We start from the raw sequence: 18667 nt of genomic DNA, 5'->3' as shown, positions 1-18667 counted from the left end.
TGCGGATGTCTACTCTTACTGCTTTGGGTTGCTCTGCAAGCAGGCTTCCCAGTGCTGAGCTGTCTTCAGCTAAATGAGATTAAAAATCTCAGCAGCATTTTTAGAGATCTTTTCTGACAGGTGAACTTGGGGTTTGCCTGCCTGCATCACTTGATGTTGCATATTATGACCACTTAGTAATCTCTGTGAAACAGTACAGAGAGAATTCAGAAAGGGAATTTCCCTCAGAGCTAAATACAGCCACAACTGCCTTGCGCAAAGTCACTCATTTTAATTGCTCATCGGAGGATGTTCTTGTATCGTGATCTTCTCCACACGTGCCATTTTGGGGACCTGGGACAACACCTTCCAGAGTGTTCGCCAGGATGCGCCCCTGGAGCCAGAAAGAAAGTTTATCTAACAGAAAGAGTATAAACTATTTGTCTCCTGCTTCTGCCTTGATTAGCCAGTGGCATCAGAGGACTGAGGTGGTGACTAGCTGGTGTCTGCGGTCTTTGGCTGGATGAGCTGGACACATTGGTGCCCCCAGATTAAATGAGGGTTGGCAGCTAGACAGCAGCTCATCTAGCTGCTGACCTCAAGGATTTTGTCGTGCAGATTCTGCTCACCGATGGGAAGTTTCATATCCAGGTTTCCTCCCAGCTCTCTCCTTGCCAGTGGCATGGAAAGGTGATAAATTCAGTGGGGCACTGGGCTCAGAGACACTTCTGTGCTAGGAAAAGCGAATTTTCCCCCTGAGCCGGAGGGTGGCAGTACTGCAGAGAAGCCGCTCTCCACCCTGAAGACTCCTGCTGAGAAATTCTGCCAGCTCCCGCTGTGTGCAGGAGCTGCACCTTGTGCTGCTGTGTGTCTGTGAGCCCTTCTGGGACACCGCTGCCGACTCCTCCTTCCTCTGGTCCTTTTCTTGGTTTTTGTTTTTGTAAGTAATGAGCAGTCCTTATCTCCTGGTAAGCAGGATCAGCTCTGCCCTGCCGCCAGGCTATCTGAAGTGTGCCGGAGTGGAGCACTGAAGTGGTATCCAAGATAGGCATGTCTTCTTCCAAAGTTGACAAAAGAGCCTGTAGGACAAACTGGAAGCAACGTACATGCAATCTCCTGTATGAAACTGTCTTCTTCTGGGAGCTGGTGGAACATTTCACTATAAAATAAGCTATAAAGCAAAAATGACAGCCAAGCTAATTAACGGGGAAGGGATAAAAAAAAAACAGGAAAAAGGTGGGTGGTGGAAGGAGACACCTTGATTTTGTAATGAAAATCACCTTCCTTGTCACTTGTGCAGCTCTTTGGTGTTTGCCATGCCCCTGCAGGAAGGTAAATGCTCATTTCTGACACTCCTATAGTTTGTGATGGTTGTTAGCAAGCTTATTGGACTTTCTCTCTAATGAAATCTCCTTCCTTTATCATTCCATTTCTTTGTTCTAACAGAGTCATAGGCTGAGATTGGACTTTTCTAAAACTGACATTTATGCCTGTGGAAAAAGTGTCTTTTTCTCCTTTGCCCAGAGAAGTGTTTCACTTTGAAATTTTCCTTTTTTCTCTGACCGTTCCCTTCACAGGGGAGTCTTGCCTGTCTTCCTGGTCTTTCACACACTGGTGCTAAGGCAGTGCTCCACATCTCATGTGAAAACTTGCTTCTTCAATTTCTGTATGATAAGGTACAGCCCAGCTTTGCAGCTGTGCTGTCCTACCTGGGGCTGATGTCTTTCACTGTATCAGCGTGTTTTTCTCCGAGTGCTGTAGTTTAACGGTTTTCTCTTCCTCAGATAGGTAATTGTGGGACTTCCTTGGATTTTTTTTCCTTTGTATGCAGTTCATTGTTTCCTCTTCTTCCTTTTCACATGTCCTCGTTGCTAAGATTTAGTTCCTGTGTTTTCTGATAGCGTTTTGCACCATTTCCTGGGAATTTTACGTCCCCTCTGTAATGCTGCTTTTGCCATGGGATGTTTCCTGGTCCATGTTTCTTCCATGGTCAGTGGTCTGCTTGCCTCAGGAGGTTCTGCTATCCCAGTGCCTTTGGTCAAGTAGTTTTTCAGTGATCCTGGTGTAGGAACATCCATTTCTAGGTGTAGCTGTACCTTCAGCTGCCTGTTCAGGTAAAACAATGTTAACAGCACAAAGCAGCTAGTTGGTTGTCTTGTTTTGGCACAAAACTTAGGTAGCTCAGCTAGCAGATAAATGGAAGCAGCAACAAGAGATAGGGAGGAAGAAATCTCAGTGGGCACACCTGCAGCTACAAGAGGATGACTGTAAATTTTGGCCTAATTTTTTTTTTCTTGTTGCCTTTGGTTGTAATCAGTTATATTTAATTTAGTCTTTGCTCCTTATTGCTGGACAACACTAATTCTTTCCAGAAGGAGAAAGTGACCTTTATGCCATGGCTTCTTCTTGGGTGGGTCTTTGGCTCTCTGGTGTCTTTATTTAGAGGAATGATTAAAAGGATGTCAGTGTGCTCCTGGGATGCTCCTCGGAAGTTCAGTCAGGAGGCTTTTCTTTTGAAAGCAGCACTGCTTTACAGATCCTTTGTTATCAAGAAAAAGGACCTTGAGTTGATGTTTCTTCTGACTCTGTAGCTACAGCAGAAAACTGACTTGGGGGATTGTTGTCATAGTCACGTAGAACAAGATGCTTATGGTATTCTTCAAAGCCCACCACCACGAGGGGAGGACCTGTGATACCTGCACTAATCCTTGGGCAGGAGCTGGCGTCTGTTCAGGAGTTTGCTGTTCTAGGTAAGCCTGTGTGAAGAATTGCTACGTTGTGAAAGCAAGAGTGCACTACTCCCTTACCGCTTCTAAATGGTCTTGTTTCTGTTGGTGAACCAGAATGTTTATAGATGGAGACTGGTAATTTTAAATGACAGATTTAATTAAGCAACAAAGTTGTTTTTCTTATCAGGTTGTGGGTTTCCATTGCCACTTGTATGATAAACAACAGCCATCATCCAAGGAAGTGTGTCCGACAGTCACTTGAGGCAGAGCTGGGAAGCCGGAGCCTGCGGTTCTCGGCCATGCCTGCTGCCAGGTGTGCTTTTCTGGTGACCCAGCCGCATCCCCGATGAAAGAAAAGCCTTTCAGCTCCTCTTGCACTTGGAGACTCAGACCAGACTTCTCCGAGCTGCGTGCTTCTGTACCTGTCCTTCAGGCACAGCAGCAATGAATGTACGCATCAGTGCTCTGCCTGGTGCGAAGGGAATTAGCCATTGCCTGCACACTCGCTTGCTGAATTGTGCAGAGCTGGGTCTCCTCACCTACAGTCCTTGTTAATGAGGCGTGATCACCCTGCCAGCTTTCGTGGTGTGTTTTAGGCAGGTTTACTTCAGGAAGGAAAAGAGCCTAAAGCTAGTTGATGAAAGTTCAGCTGCAAGTCTCCTTCTTGCTCTGGTAAATAATGCACATGCTGTACCACGTGGCATAAACGTACACAGCAGGCACGATGGCGGTGAGTGGCTCTGGGAGCTGGTGGAGTGTGTGTCACTGCAGACTGCTTGGGGACTTTCATATGTTGGCTGCTGCCAAAGTGCTAAGTGGGCTCCTACAGCAACACTGATAGAACAAGTAAGCAAACGCACACTGTCTAAACCAAAACTGTAGCAGCTTATTGCAGCTGCTGGCCAGGTGATTGGGCTGGCTGTCAGCAAGGATCCTGCAGAGTTCAACAGAAACAGGAAGATAAATCCTTTTTAGTTACTTGTTAGCAAAAGTTTTTCCAAACAAGTCCCAGGTTTCCCAATTACACACTTCTACAGAGAGTAGCATAATAGTAATTATGCAACAGGCCCACATCTTTGGCAGTTGAACAGCTCCTGTGTCAAGCACCTCTCGATTTACTAATTTATCATTTTCTGACTTATTTACTACATTCCTAAATGCTTATCTTATTTGCTGTTCTGTCTTGTCTGCACTAAGCCTGTCTGTCCCAGCGCTGGGAGTTCCTGAATAGATTCCAGATGTTCTTATTTGCTCAGGTACATTTCATGACTCTTCATTAAATTAACTCTTTATTGGCTTACAGGGCCTACAGTAGCAACAGCCCTTCCTCTCTTTTCTCATCCATCTTGGTGGCTGTTGAAGTCACGACTCCTGTTCCACCAAGAGAAGGCAGCTGTGCTAAGGGGAACATGAGAGCTGCTGGCTGTGCTTAGAGCAGTCAAGGAGGGGTAAACCTTCAGAGGACTCGCTAGTGGAACGTATCCAAATACTGCCACTTGCTTCTGTGCCAAAAAATTCCCATTTGCTGGCTTTAGACTTCTTTTTTTTTTTTTTTTTTTTTCCATGGGGCTCCCTTGCCTGAGCCACCTGTCTCTAGGTCATAGTACCCTGAGAAAAGCTGTTCAGCTAGCATGGCTTGGATTGGAGTTGTTTGTATCATGCATTCCTGGGCCCTGGGCTGCCTTGAGAGATAAGATCTCATGCTTCTGCAGTGGAGAAGGGGGTTCTGGGGAGGGGACCTTTCCTTTGCAGTCAGTCAACTCCAACATGACCTTGTTTCTTAAACTGCAGAGCTTTGGCTTCTCTGAGCCTTTTGCTGAGTATTTGCACAACAGAAAAAATGGCTGTAGCTGGAGTGTTGCTGAGTGCTTTCCCTATTCTTTCAAAACCTATTTCTAAGCAATTGATAGCAAAAGATCAGTGTAGTGATGGAAGAGGCATTGTCCTTTTGCTCCAGACCCTTGGTGTGCGCAGTGTACAGTGAGCTGGTTTGGTTGGATTTCAGGCCTTGGCACACGGCGTTATTAGAAAGCTCATTGCTTGCAGCAAGTAGCCCAGTGTATAGCAGTGATTAACACTGAGATTGGTGCTTTTCATTGAAATCTGCCTTTCCAGCATAAAGCTGAACCCCGCTCTTGCGCAAAGGAGGGCTGAGAGCTCCCCATGCCGCACTAGCAATCGTGACATCCTGTCTAGAGCCAACGGGTGATGCTGTCTTCTGTAAGGCACTGAGCAACATGACAAAAGGCTTTGGGAGGATCTGAGCAGAGCAGAAATAAAGCTTTCCTGTGTTGAAGATAATTGCGCACTGAACTAGCCAGGGAGCGACAGCTACACAGCTACTCTGGGAGGTAACTGTTGGTCATCTGTTGGCTTTCTAGTCTGTGAGCAGAAAATGCAGCCATTTGTACCTGGAGAGTAAATGAGTGCCAAAGAGCCAGAGGATTAAGTGCTGAGTACAATTTCCAAAGGTATCTTGTGTCTGTGCAAACATAATTGTGTGTGATGAGTGGGTACAAAATGGCCTAGAAAAAAAATAAAAATCAGGTTTTTATATTTCCTTTTGAGTTTCCCCTTTCCTCTTGGGTGGGGAGAGATGTATTTTGCTTTCTTATAGAGATGTATGCTTAGATATGCTGGTGGGAGACAGGGATTTGGCTCCCACTGCACTGGCTGTGGTCCAGCATGAGTGATATTTGTTATCTGGGATGTCAGTAAAATAGCAGTGAAGAGAGATGCCGCTGACTCAGTTGTACTGTGGCTTATTAACCAAGTTCTGACTCAGCCTGCAAAATTCAGGGGTTTTTTTAGATTAACCCCCACTGGACAAGGCAAGGCTGAGCTGAAGATGACACATTTTTCTAACAGTGTTGTGATGAACCTTGCAGAATGAGTGCCTGTGTTCTCCTTGGGTATGGGTGGTGGTACAGAGACACTAACATGGGTTTAACACACCCAGTGGCTCCTGGCAACCTGGGAGGAGAGCAGGGAGAAGGTTTTGCCTGTGGTGTTCTGCCCCAGCTGCTGCATATGAGTTCGGCTTCAGAGACTGAGTTTGATCTAGCTAGAGAAGCCTGTTTTTAAAGAGCTGCCTGATGAGACTAGATGTGCCAAGCAGATGATTAGCGGGCAGAGTGGCAGTGCGATCCCTTTCCTGCCAGCCTTTTGCTGTGTGCCTTCTGTCCTCTGAAGCCAATTTCTCCCTCTGCCTTTGCTTTGCCAAGTGCTTGTAACCGTGACGGGCTGCGTGCTGTGAGCACCGCTGCCTTGGGAACTCAGCTGCTCCCACACAGCCAGCGCTGAGTAACTGGGCTCCTACCGCTCTTAATGTGGGAGTAATTTTTGGTTTGTGATACCGAGACTGCTCAGCTCTATGGGCTGTGAAGGGTCTGTGAAAGGGGACTAAGAAAAGCACGTTTCTTGTCACCACACTAAAACATACTGTGTGGGGTCTGCATTGCCATGGAAGATCTCTCAGGAGCTCACAGACTGAAAGAGGTTGATAATTGCAGATCTTGCTTAATAGAGAAAGGAAAATGTATCCCACGCCTCCTACTCTCACTGACATTGTCCTGGGCTAGGGCTGTGCCAACACCTTGCACTCATTAAGGAGAGGGCAAAGCAAAGGGGCAGGGGGTTTCCACAGCCCTGAAAAAGGAGCCAGAGCTGGACTCCTGGTCTTCCTGGGCTGCCTTGGGAGAGAGGGGCTTTGCCAGGGAGTGACTCAGGGCAAGAACCTGCCTGTCCTGCTGCCTGCTCCCTGGCTGCTCCAGCCACTTTGGTTGTCCGCTCCAGGTTTCGCACGCTGGTTCTTTGCAGCTGTTGGTTGCTGGTGGCGAGGCAGGAGTCCTGGGGTGGCTCAAGAGTGTTCCTGCGGTGGTCTGGAGCTCAGGCAAAGGACTTCTCCGCACCCCTAAAATCTCAGTGTGGCAGCAGCCCTGCAATGGGGAGGAAGCGCTGGACCCAACTTCACCTTTGAAGAGCATCAGATTTGTCCGCTGGACTGCAGAGAGCCTGGAAGCTACTGCCCCAAGTACTTGCTGCACTGTGAGCCCTGCCAGGTTTCCTGCCTCCGTGGGCAGGGTCTGGCCGCGCTCCTCCTACAGGGCCAGTCATTTCCCCTCCATCAGCTCCCCGTGGGTCCCCACAGATGTTGTATTTTCACTTGTCAAATCTCCACCTAGCTCTGATCTGCGCCTGCGGTGTGCTCTTTGACGTACAAAGGCAACTTCTTCCTTACCCTGGGTAAGGAAGCTTCTGTTTCCCCACCACGTGACGCTGAAGGACACGGTCATGTCTGCAGTCATGCTTCCAGGTGGTAATGAAGATGCTGAGCTGCACAGGTTAACCCAAGAAGGAGCTCTCCCACAGAGGAGAGTGGTCTGCAGAAAGGTAAGACCAGTGTCCTAGGGTGGTTTTTTTCTCACATGCAGAAATGCATTTCACATGTGCACACTAACCCTCACAAGTGCGCACACCCACACAGAGCCTACCCGGATCGAGCAGCCGCAGGCTGTGGGGGTGTTTCGAAGTGTTTATGACTCAAGCTCGAGAACACATTGTTAAAGCAAGGCTCTGCATTTTGTTGTTGTTGCTGACTTTCAAGTGAAGTAGGCAGAGACATGCAGAGTGCTGTCCTACCTGCTGAGAGCATAAAGGGAACAAAAACTGCCACAAAACCTTACAGCCAAGAGAAACGCCTTTGTAATTTTAGAAACAGAACTGCTGTGGAAACAAGATGTTGTATGAGTAAGTGCTCCTCAGCGGTGGTACAAGCCTAATGCTTCAGCCATCCCTGCAGGACAAGGTTGGTCTGCAATTTGGAATACAAGGGACCTGACTCTCACTGTGTGCTGTAAAAGGCAGAAAGTAAACTGGGACCAGAAGCTGAGAGGCACGAGCAGGCTGCTGTGGTTACCTGGCACGGGGAAAGCGGGCACTCTGCTCCCCTGGGTGTGCAGGAAGAGGCCGGGCCCTCCAGCCTGGTGGGCACAGCAACGTCAGTGGTTTTTCCGTGGCGTGGGCTGTGGAGGAGTTACTGCTAATCGCTGCGTGAGGGAAACGCGCTCAGTGCCTTCTGGAATGCTGCTTTTTGGGATTGTGCCTGTGTTTTCGGAAGCTGCTCCCTAGTACCATTACAATGAAGGTCTGTCATCCCTCGAGGGTGACTGTCAACTCGACTGATGTTAGCCGCACAGCAAGCCATCTCCAGCCCAAACAGGCGGGGGAACCAGCAGGTTGCCGCCTCATCCCACAAGAGATGAGGGCAAGTGGGAGTTTGAAGCAATCCCCAACTTGATTTCCCTGTTACCCAGCTGTCGATGTGACCCTGCAGTCTGTCCTGAGCTCAGCCCAGCCTCTTGCACAGCTGCCTCCATGCCAAGTGTTCATCCCTCCTCACTCCTGCTCTTCTGCAGAGCTCTTCCTGGAGGAGCTCGCAGCCTTTTATAGCCATGTCTGAACAAGGCGTGTTGCCTGGGATGGCCGTCTGCTCCGTGCGAGCCGGGGAGCCTTCTGCATCTTTCCAGAAAGGGCTGTGTATTTTTTGGTTGCAGGACAGCAACCCACCTGCTGCACTCTGAGCTGCGCTGGAGCTGCTCAGTGATCAGGCAAGCCAAAACGTGGTGTAGACCAGGAACCCAAGATGCTGACAAGCGTGTTAGCCCCAAGCAAGCTGCCCCATCCAAGGCAGCCTGTGCTGAGATGGGAGGTCAGCCCCAGTCTCCAGGCGTCTGCTTTCTATGTGGTCTCACCCTGTATTCTGCAGTATACTCTTGGTCTTGTGTGATGTAGAGGTGTATCATGCTAGACAGCAAGTTCCTTTCGGGGCTGTGAGGAAGTCAGTGCTGTAGGTTGCCTCTGGGAACTTGCCAGATACTTGAGGGTTGGTACAGTATTTACTAAAGCTAACCACATCCAAATAAAATAGAGGCTTTGCCATCAGCCCTTTTCCTGTGCGCTGAAACGCTCCTTGTGCTTCCCCTGTTGATCTATAGAAATCCCCTGGGTTCTGGCCTTTGCAGTCTCTCTTCTTGGACTGCCTGCATTACAGTCACTTTAAGCCTGTACTTTTTAATATTAAAGACCTTGAACCACTGAATTGTGGCTCAATAGAATAGGAAAGGACAATGTTAGACCAGCTCAGCCGATAGCTCTGTCTCTGGCATTAGATACACATCTCATTTACGTTAGCAGCCTGTGATCTCATGCAAACATGCCTCTGAGGAGAATCAAGGTGAAATGCCAGGGATGTGGCCCTGGTGACAAGACAAGCTCAAGACAAGAAAATGAGACAGATGCCTGCTGATCAGCTCTTGCCTTGGGGCTTTGGCTGGTCAAGGAGGGGATGAGGGCTGGAGCGAGGAGACAGACTGTCGGCATGCCCAACCCCTCGAAGCTGCTGTGCAAGAGACCCTGAAGACTTACGAAGAATATGAAACGCCACTGAGCAGGGCCTCAGGAGCCAGGCTGCTGCCCAAGGGCAGGTCGTGTGTAGGAAGCACTGCGCCCTGACCCACCAAGATTACCAGCAGATGGGGAAGCACTCTACAGCACTCCAATTCCCACAAGCAAGGTGGTCATGGCTATCAGGTGGAGTGATGCCCAGCCAAAGGACAGGTATGTGTGTCATGGGGGGGGGGGGGGGGGTTATGATATGACTCAAGGTTTAAATGGGCCTCGGAGAACCCAGCGGATGGGATAAGCAGTGGCTGGAGGTTAGCTGTCAGCCAGAGGTGCGTATCATTTCTCAGGTGGGTTTGTTCCCTGGTGTCTCGGCTGCAGGAGAAGCCAGGACTGCCACTCTGCAGAAAGGTTTGCTATGCTGTTGGGGGCATTCCCTACCAGATGACAGGCAACGCCCTTGGGTTTTTCCTCCAAATCTTCCTGTTGGATGTTGTGCAGGTGAGTGGCCACATGAGATGGGGTTATCTGCAAATGGGCTTAGCATAAGGTCAGCAGACTGGGGCAAGGGTAGAGTTTGGTGTGTAGCCAAAGCCCTTGGGAAATGCTCATCAGAATTAGGCATTCAAACTGGATCAAAATTTCATGATGTAAGCATTGGTGGTGGGCGTGCAGGAGATGTTTCCGGGCCATTTCAATGCTTGGAGTGGTCTCCAGGGGATGCAGATGAAATGTTGGCTAGAGCGAGCTGCATCGTGCTGACTGCTCGCAGCTTTTCGCCAGGACTTCTTTCCCTTTCGAGCTGTGGTTTCCATTTCCCCCCAGCTGGAGCCATTCCATGTCTCTTTGATCATTTTCCTTGGAAGAGCCTGGGATGCAGTTACTGACCCTGCTGTTGGCTTCCTGGTCAGCAAGAGCCCAAGGAGAAAATATGGCAAGCTGGTCCCATGGTGAGTGTCTGGGCTGGAGCCTCAGGAGGGTCTTTGGACTCAAATTCCTTCAGTGCTAGCACAAGGAGACAGCTGGGATGTCTCACTGGGAGTTTAATATGATTGTGGCTTACGGAGAATTACAAAACTTTAACATCACAAGGACACTAAAGATAACATAACTTGCAGTGGGGTCCATATGTCATTGCAATGAAAAAGGAGGAATGTACTGCAAACCGGAACGCTTGCTGTTTCTCTGGGGCCTCGAGTTTTTGAGGCTGGTGGGGTTTGGTGCTGTGAGAGTCCTGTGTGGTGGCACATACAGTTTGGTAGTCAGCTGTGCCACGAGCTCTCCACCAGGTTCTAACCACGGGCAGATCTTGCATGTTAGAGGAGGTACCGCTGCCCCCAAGGTTCTGCTGCAGGGCAAGGACTTGAAGTAATTAAGAGAATAAGAAATGTTGGACAACTTAGACATTAGTTTTTCTCTCAGTGTTTGTGTTTAGCCCCTCCAGCCTGACTGATGGACACTCAGTGGAGCAAAGCTGCTTCCTTGCACAGACCTTGATCTTGCAGTAGCTGGGCTGTGGTCTGGAAGCTAGGGAAGAGGTTGTGCTACATAGCTCAGCTTGTGCAATGAGAAGTGTGACCACCTTATCTGAGGGTCGCATCTGACCAGCTCTTCTTCCTCCCCAGGATCGCATGCTCCATGCCATTTGGGGTGCTCTGCTACTGCATGATGTGGTCCACTCTCTCGGATGCCACCCCCACCTCCCTGAAATTCCTGTGGTACCTGTTGATGTACAGCTTCTTCCAGACTTGCATGACTGTAAGGAACATGGTGCCGCCTGGGGCTGACTGTCTTACACACCATCCTATATGGCAAGGGACAGGGGCACGGTCAGCTGGGGAGTCCCAGCCTCTGCAGGAAGGGACCTGGAGCAGAGTCTAGGAGAGCTCTAGCTGAGGAGCAGTGAGGGATGCAGGATGCGCAGACCATCCATCCCTGCAGGGCTGGTGAGATGGAGCAGTGCATTTTAGTGCTGGGGATTTGGCTGGGCTGCCTGTATATGGTGATGCAAACTTCTCCATCACTGGTTTGTGGGAGCAGAGCAAATCGCAGAAGAAGAGGGTGAAAAGCCACCTGTGTGCAGGGGTGGCACAGAAGGCAACATTATCTGCTGTGTGTAGGGACGAGGGGGGTCATGACCAGCAAATCAGGGAAGCAGCAGCTGGAGCTGTGTTTGAACTGTGCTCTCCTTAGTGCCACCACGTGCCGTACTCTTCCCTGACAATGTTCCTGGGAGGAACCCAAAGAGACCGTGACTCGGCCACTGCCTACAGTAAGTGTCTGTGCCCCTACAACCCTGGTCTGCCTGCATTCCTGGGAGACCCTCCCTGGAGGAGAGGTGAATAAGTTCCTCTCTCTGGCTCTGAACAGGCTGCAGAGTGGATGGGGTAAACCAGGGATATGAAACCAGTCATCTTCTGCAAAGAATTTACCTGCAGAAACATTTCTTAGATCTGTATCATCCCTAGGGGACTCAGGACCCAGATTTATTAGTTCCAAATATTAGAGCATTTACTGCTGGAGCTAAGGGAAAAAATCAGAGCAGGTAGAAATAGCAGGTCTCTTCTTCTGGGGCAGCTCTGGGTGTGGGTGCCTCCAATTCCATTGCCAAAGCTGGTTTCTTATCTTGAGGGATGTGTCCCATCAGCCAGGGACTGGGACTGAGGTTTCTCTCCCGGTCATCCTGGCAGGAATGGGGATGGAGGTGTTCAGCACGCTTCTTGGGTCAGGAATCCAGGGGCAGATTGTGGGCAGCTACCATGCCCGCATGATGAACAGCTGTTACGTGTCGAACGAGACCCTGCCCAACACCAGCACCTACAGCCTCACGGACTCGCTGGAGAACATTGTAAGGGCTGGCCCATCTGCCCTGCTCCTCCTGTAAGCTCTGGGGCCAGCTCCGCTAGCTGTGCTGCCAGCTCTGTGTGTGGTACCCGCATTGTCACTGTGCACTGTCTCTCATTTTCCAGCGTAGGGCCTACGTATTTGCATCCCTGGTCCTGGGATCAATCTATTGCCTATCCTGTCTGATTCTCATCTTTGGAGTCAGGGAAAAGCCTGGTAAGGTCCGTTTAGATGCAGTTTGGAGGGTTCCCACTGGCAGCGGATGGTGAGGATGGGGTTGCAGAGGAAGGTGTGAGGCAGAGGGAGCTGGGCACCTATGTGGGGGATGGTTCTCTGGGTGTGAAGCTCAGAAACACAACACATACTTGGATACTGAGACCCTCCTCAGTTTGTGCTGGCAGCATCTTGCTACTGCAGAGGAGAGGGGAGATGCTCTGGAGGAAGGAAGGCTCCAGCTGCCTGGGAGATCCTGTGGGGAGCTGTGGGCCTGGGACAGGGTCCGCAGCTCACTGCTTCGCACGGAGCAGGTCTCGCCAACACACAGCCTGCAGAGCTACGCAGGCCAGCCCGAGTGCGCAGTGCAAAGAGGCAAAATCTTGCCTGTAGCTGACACCATGGCTGTTGTCTCTGCACCGAGACGTCAGACTCTGACAGATCCTCACCCAGCTGAGCTGCACCCCAGACGTAGCGGCACAATCCCCCTGTGCCTCCCACCCCATCGTGTTTGTTCTGGCAGCTCCAGTGCCAGCCCTGCTCTCTCTCCTCTCAGGGCCCCTCAGCCCCCTGGGGAAGGTTGAGCTGCCCTTTGCCAGCTGCCTGAGGATGATCGTGGGACACAAGCCCTACATCCAGCTGCTGTGTGGCTTCCTCTTTGCATCCCTGGCCTTCCAGGTGCGAGACCTGCCATGGCAGGAGGAGAGCTTGGGGGATGAGATGTCTGGGCAAGTTATCCAGACACTGAACTTGGGACCCCCAGCCAGGAACATCTCCATGTTGCTTTCCCAGATCACACAGGGGATCTTTGCCTTCTTCTGTACTCATGCCGCAGGGCTGGCTGGGAAGTTCCAGCATTTAGTGCTTATCATGTTGGTAAGTGAGCCCCAGGCAGAACTTCCTCATGGAGGGGTTGATCCCTGGGTCACCCCAGCCCTCGAGCATGAGCAGCTCAGCCTTATAGAGTCATGTGCTGCTGTTTCTGCCCATCAGCAAGGACATCACCCAGACAGAGACTCCCCTTTGGTTCACTCCTCAGGTCACAGCTTCCCTCTCTGTTCCCTTTTGGCAGTGGTTTTTGGGGAGATTCGGAAAGAAAACAGCAGCATCACTGGGCCTGGTGGTGAGTTTGCCTGTGGTTGTGGCTGTGGACTGAGAAGCCCTGCGAGGGGACAGCCTTGCCCCCAGCCACTCATGGTGTCTCAGTAGAAGAGCTGGCTGGCAGCTAAGGGTGGCCCTGAGTACGGTGTCCTCTGCACTGCGGATGACCAGGAGTTAAGCCAGTAGTTCATGGCAGCTCTGCGCTTCCTTGTGCCTGGCCACCACTGGTATCAGTGGCCATGGCTTTGCAGAGCTTGCAGTAAGGTGCAGGGAGGCTGAGAGACCAACCCTGGGACAGTGGGGAAATGATTTTTTGCAGCATCACTCAACCAAGGGCTTGGGCTCTGAGACTCCATGGCTGCAGATCTGGTGAGCAGCGTGTGATCAGATGCTGTACCAATGCACCAGTGTGATGTGCACACGCAGACATCATCCTGTGGCCTCTGTCCTGCTCCAGGATCTTGCATGCTTGATGCAAGTTCTGCCATCTAGCTCCGTAAGAGGCATGGGGAGGGAAGGAAGGGCTGTGCACCATGCTTGGCAGTGGCTGGGAAACAGCCTGCTCATCAGACGCACGTCCCTGGCTCTGCAGGTCAGCAAAGAAATCCCATTTGGCATTTTGCAGAATTAGGTGCTCAAATCCCATGGAGGATCTATCTCCAGATGCCTTCCTCCCAGATACTGGGCACAGCCATAGTAGATCCAGCTTTCCCGTTTAACCACTCAGCTCCATTGCCCTCCATAACTAACTCTTCTTTACCCATGAGGAAGGTTTTGCTGCCAGTGTCAGCCTGTCCAGCGCCTCCACGCTGCACTGCACAGGGGACAGAAGCAGTTCTGTTTATAAAATAAATGTGTGGGAAAGGGGGCAGTGTGGCCTTTAGTTGGGCAGACGGGTGCAAGCTGCCTGTGAGCAGCAGAAAGGGTGCATATTGCATATGCTTTTGTTTTTCCTCTTCCTCTCACCACTGCAGCTGATCATCCCAGCCCTGGCAGCCATCACCCAGGTGATGCACAACTTCCTGGCCTTAGTCTTCCTGGTGATCGTGGCAGGCTGCAGCATGGCTGTGCTCTACCTTTTACCATGGTGAGCAGAGGCACCTCCGAGCCACTTCCCAGGCAGAGAGGAGGGGAAGGCTGTTGGGAAAGCACCACCCGTGATGTGCCAAGGCTGCCCGTTTGCTCAATACAGCAGCTTTTGGGCTGCAGAGGGACATGTAGAGGTGGGACTGGACGTGGATGTGATTCACGGTCCCCCCAGCAGCATCGTTCAGTCTGCGTTCGGGTTCGGCAGCAGGATGCCAGTCATTGCGCAAGGCGCTGTTTTTCTTCTCTTTTTCTGAAGCAGCTGCCGCACCCTCTCTGTAAGACACTCTCTGCCCTGTTTGCCTAAGGCAGAGGACAGGCAAAAAACGGTCTCCAGAGTGGGGTTCTGCAAGGGGTTTCTGTCTCTCTCTGCTGCTTGGAGAGGCCTGGGAGCAGCTACAGCTGAGTTCAGCTGGCGCCGGCATGGGTGTCACCGATGTGTGTGTGGGGCTGTCTGTCGCCAGGTCCATGCTGCCAGATACGGTGGACGACTTCATGCTGAGGAACCCCAGCTGCCTCAACCTGGAGGCTCTCTTCTACTCTTTTTACGTCTTCTTCAACAAGTTTGCAGGTGGCCTTGCCGTGGGGGTATCGACGCTGAGTTTACAGTAAGCCCCAAACACTACCTCCCCTATTTTGTCAGCCCAGCACAGGCACTTCCCACTACTGTTTTCTAGAGTGTTGACAGGAGATGCTGGAATGAGTCACAGGGGTATCCAAATTTGCCTTTCCAACATCTACTGGGAGCAAGAGGAGCAGAAAGGAGTGGGAATTCCCCAAAACTGGGCCTCCGATACCAGACTCTAGAGGAGAGCGACAGAGGTGCCTACTTGCCTTTCTGTGGTGGCCCAGTGGGGCTGGGGGAAGGAAAACCGTTCTCCTCTTTAGTTTTGCAGGTTACCATGCTGGAGACTGTACGCACAACCACTCCGTCATCCTCGCTCTGCAGCTTCTTATGGCCCCGGTCCCAATAAGCCTGCTGCTCATTGCCATAATCATCTTCCTCCTCTATCCCATTGATGAGGAGAGGAGGAAGCAGATGAGGATGGAGATGGAGGCAATGGGGTAAATTCAAGCTCCCTGAAGGAGCTGGGTCACCTAGCATTATTCTGGGTGTCTGCCTTGGTCCTAGCCTGACACAGAAATGTTGTACGGGGAAGGGACTGTGTGTATCCAGTCCAGCTCCCCTTGGTTGGGCTACGATCCTCTCAAGGGGTGCATTTCCCAAAGGGTTTCGGGGTATTTTGGGGGCTGCTGACTTCACGTCAGATTTCATGAGTGTTCTTGTTCCTTTTAACAGACATCAGGTACAGTGCGGCAGCCAAGAATAAACCCAGGGCTGAAGTGGGTGAGTTCATCGGGAAGGACGCGGATTTGCTGTGCTGTCAGGATGTGCTGCTGTCAGGGAAAGTCATCGCTTCCTGTTGTTTTCTGTTCCCTGTCCCAAAGGCCTGCTTTGCATCCTGACCCCTTCCCTCTCCCAGCTGGCAGGCATGGGACAGGGAGGGGGGTCCTGCTGCAGCCCCAGCCCTGCCACCTCACCAGAGCTGCTTTCTCCCGGGCTTGGCCTCGCCAGTCTTTTGGCAGGTCCCGACAGATCTGGGCAAGGCAGATCCATGCTCTCCTTCTGGGAGAGACTGCAGTGCCAGGGAGGAAGGGCCCCCGCCAGCCCCAGAGCAGTGCTCACACACACTGGCGTGTGGAGGTGTCACTTAACCTTGTGGGAAAGCATGCACAAAGAACACAGGGATTGTTTTTGAAAGGAAACCATTTTTGACCAGTTTTTAGGGAGAATACTGCCGAGATAGTGCATGTCTCTGTACTTAGACTGCCCCTTCACAGGGAAAGGTTTAGAATTTCATTGAACAAGGGTGAAGTTCAAGCCAGCGGTGTTTTAAAGCATGTGCAGATACAATGACACCTGGCAGCAAGGTGGTGGAAGCCAGCTCTGTCCGTCTGCCTGGGCCTCGTTAGCTGAGTCACTTCGGGGAAACCAGGAGCTTCTCCATGCAAGAGACCACGGGAACGGGCTGCACTGCCTCCGGCTCAGGCAGCCGGGGAGGGTTCTGGCAGCTTGTCCTGTTTTTTGCCAGCTTGGGAGGTTACAGCAGAAGTGTCAAATGAATGTCAAGAAGAGCTGAGTTGCCTTTAAATCATAGCCCATAGCTAGATCTCCCGCAGCAGCATCTTGCCAGAGCTGCTCGGCACCCCCACATCTCTCCTGGCAACAGTGAGGGGGCAGCGGGGCGAAGAGAGGAGAAATCAGCCATCTCGTGGCTGGTTGCCCTCAGCTGTGTTCAGCCTTGTGCAGAGGCAGAGAGTGAGGCTGGTTATTTTTAGGGCTAGAGCTGTATCTGACCGTTGGTTGACCTTGCAGCTCTCCAGTCTGGTGCACACTGGCAGGATCTGAGCAAATTACTCCCCAGTTGTGCGCTGAATTAATTTGAAGCCTTAAGTCTTGTGGTGCAACTTTGCGATCAATGGCGGAGATCGTGTTTTAGAGCTGCGTCAGGGCACCTGCAGGATCGTCGCAGCAGTCCAGATTCAGAACAATTTCTCAGATGCACAAAAGGCCTCCTTTTCTTTCCCCCTCTTTTTTTCTTTTTTTGTTGTCTTGTTTTCTGAAGTGTGAAGGATGTTCCTTGGGATTGCCTGACTAAGGCTGCGGTCAGGTGTTGGGATGCACTGCCCTCTGCCACCACGCTGCTTTCAGCCTTGCTGCCTCTGGATTTACGAACAAGCAAGTGCCTTTGAGCGTCAAGGAAACACTCTGATTGCTGAGAATTTCATATCCTGCCGAAAGCATGAATTATGTCCAAAGGGAGGCACCCCTTGGGACAGAGGAGTGGGCTTGATCTGGAGCTCCCAACCTGCAGCATGGGCCGTGAACGGGCCACGGGCTGCTGCAGAGCGGGACCAGACCCAGTGCAGAGCAGGGAGCTGCTGCTGGCATGCATGGTGCCTGCCAGCCCCACTGCTGCCTGGGGTGGTGCTTGTGTATATCAAATAATGTCCTGTTTATTTTTTACAGCATTAAATCTGAATGGTCACGCTTTTCCCTCTTGGTATTTCTTATTTTGCAAGTTCTGCCAGCAGACGATCCAGAGGGCAAAGAGCAGTTTGGGCAGAATTCACTTGTTTTTAAGCCTTTGTGCTTTCTCCAGAATTTAGAAACCAGAATCTGACCAGAACCTTTCCTGGGTCTTGACCAGGTGGACCCTGAGCAGCAAGGGGTGGTCAAACCTGGCCAAGCTCCTCACCCCTGTTGAAGTACTGGTTGTTGCAGTGACCTTGCTTGATGGTAAAATCAGCAGGTTATGCCAGGGAGTAAAAAAAAAAACCCCAAACACCCCATCCAGGGCGAGAGCCGCAGTGCCTGACTTGTGCACGCGTGTCTGCGCCAGCGTGGCAAGGGCTCTAGCGTAGGCATACGTTGAGCACTATTTTCCCCTTTCAGATCCTTGTTTATTGCTGGCCCTTGTAGGGAGAGCAGGCCCAGCCCTTCACCAAGATAGCAATAATCAGGAGGGATGAGAGCATGCCCCTTTTTCTCCCGTTATTTTTCATCTTGACTCTGGGCCTCACACATCTGCCCTGCTGACAGGTGTGTTCATGGAAAGTCAAGGACCACAGGCACCATCTGTGTGTTTTAACATAAAAATCATGCTATGGCATCAAGCAAGAAAACACATCCTTGGTATTTCAGGATTTAAAAGATGCAAGCAAGGAATAGAAGCAATTAAAACTTGCTTCATCCCATTATCTGTTATTTTAAGAGTCTCCTCCTCGTGTGTCCCATTTTAATGCACTTGCTGAGAATACTGGCTTTTTATTAGTCTCTTGGCTGTCCTTGGAACTTCTCTGTTCCCTTGTGGACACTCAAGTTCATCTCCTTGAAGTAAGGAAATAGGACGCTTTGAGGCAAAAATGCTGTGCCTGGAGGGATTCTTTTTTTTTTTCTTTTCTTTTCCCCGATCAAAAAAGAAAGTAGCTGCTGTTGTTCCCAGAATAAAGTCCTTTTGAGCGTGGAATTGTTCAAACCTGTATGCCTTCTGCTGAAATGCAGGGCCAGTGCTGACCTCCGCCAGCATGGTGAGCAGCATTAATGCAGATCTGTAACACAGCATCTTATCTGCTCGCTGGCTGCTGTCATTGCATGTGCCCAACACTCTCAATTTAGGCACAGCCTAGTCTCGGGAACTGTGGAAATAATTAAAATGCCTTGTCTGGGGCGTGTGGCCCGTGTGCGCCGGCACCCCCGGGGTTCCCCGCTCTGGCAACCTCGGGCCTCCACAGCGGCCTGCACTGCCCCA

At 51.1% G+C, this 18667-nt stretch overlaps 1 protein-coding gene across 9 annotated transcripts; it reads left to right on the top strand.

Annotated features, from left to right (window-relative positions):
• Positions 1-47: 47 nt before the first annotated feature.
• LOC128140399 (sodium-dependent lysophosphatidylcholine symporter 1-like) lies at positions 48-17412 on the top strand. 9 transcript variants are annotated; one of them, XM_052784076.1, is made up of 14 exons: positions 48-2729; positions 2896-7100; positions 9492-9611; positions 9936-10060; positions 10736-10868; positions 11304-11382; positions 11801-11958; positions 12080-12170; positions 12724-13043; positions 13207-13290; positions 14243-14355; positions 14819-14962; positions 15243-15419; positions 15655-17412. In XM_052784076.1, the coding sequence occupies exons 2-14, from the start codon at positions 7002-7004 to the stop codon at positions 15683-15685; spliced, it is 1674 nt and encodes a 557-aa protein (XP_052640036.1). In that variant the 5' UTR covers positions 48-2729; positions 2896-7001; the 3' UTR covers positions 15686-17412. The 9 variants fall into 9 exon arrangements, with proteins under 9 accessions (XP_052640036.1, XP_052640058.1, XP_052640045.1 ...); XM_052784098.1 differs by having other exon boundaries at positions 48-7100; positions 12724-12845; positions 12960-13043; XM_052784085.1 differs by having other exon boundaries at positions 48-7100; positions 15655-15702; positions 16989-17412.
• Positions 17413-18667: the final 1255 nt, after the last annotated feature.

This window comes from Harpia harpyja, chromosome 1 (assembly GCF_026419915.1).
Source record: "Harpia harpyja isolate bHarHar1 chromosome 1, bHarHar1 primary haplotype, whole genome shotgun sequence".
Lineage (NCBI taxonomy): Eukaryota > Metazoa > Chordata > Aves > Accipitriformes > Accipitridae > Harpia > Harpia harpyja.
Note: the sequence above shows the minus strand (reverse complement) of the source record. Positions and strands in the feature narration are given on the sequence as shown.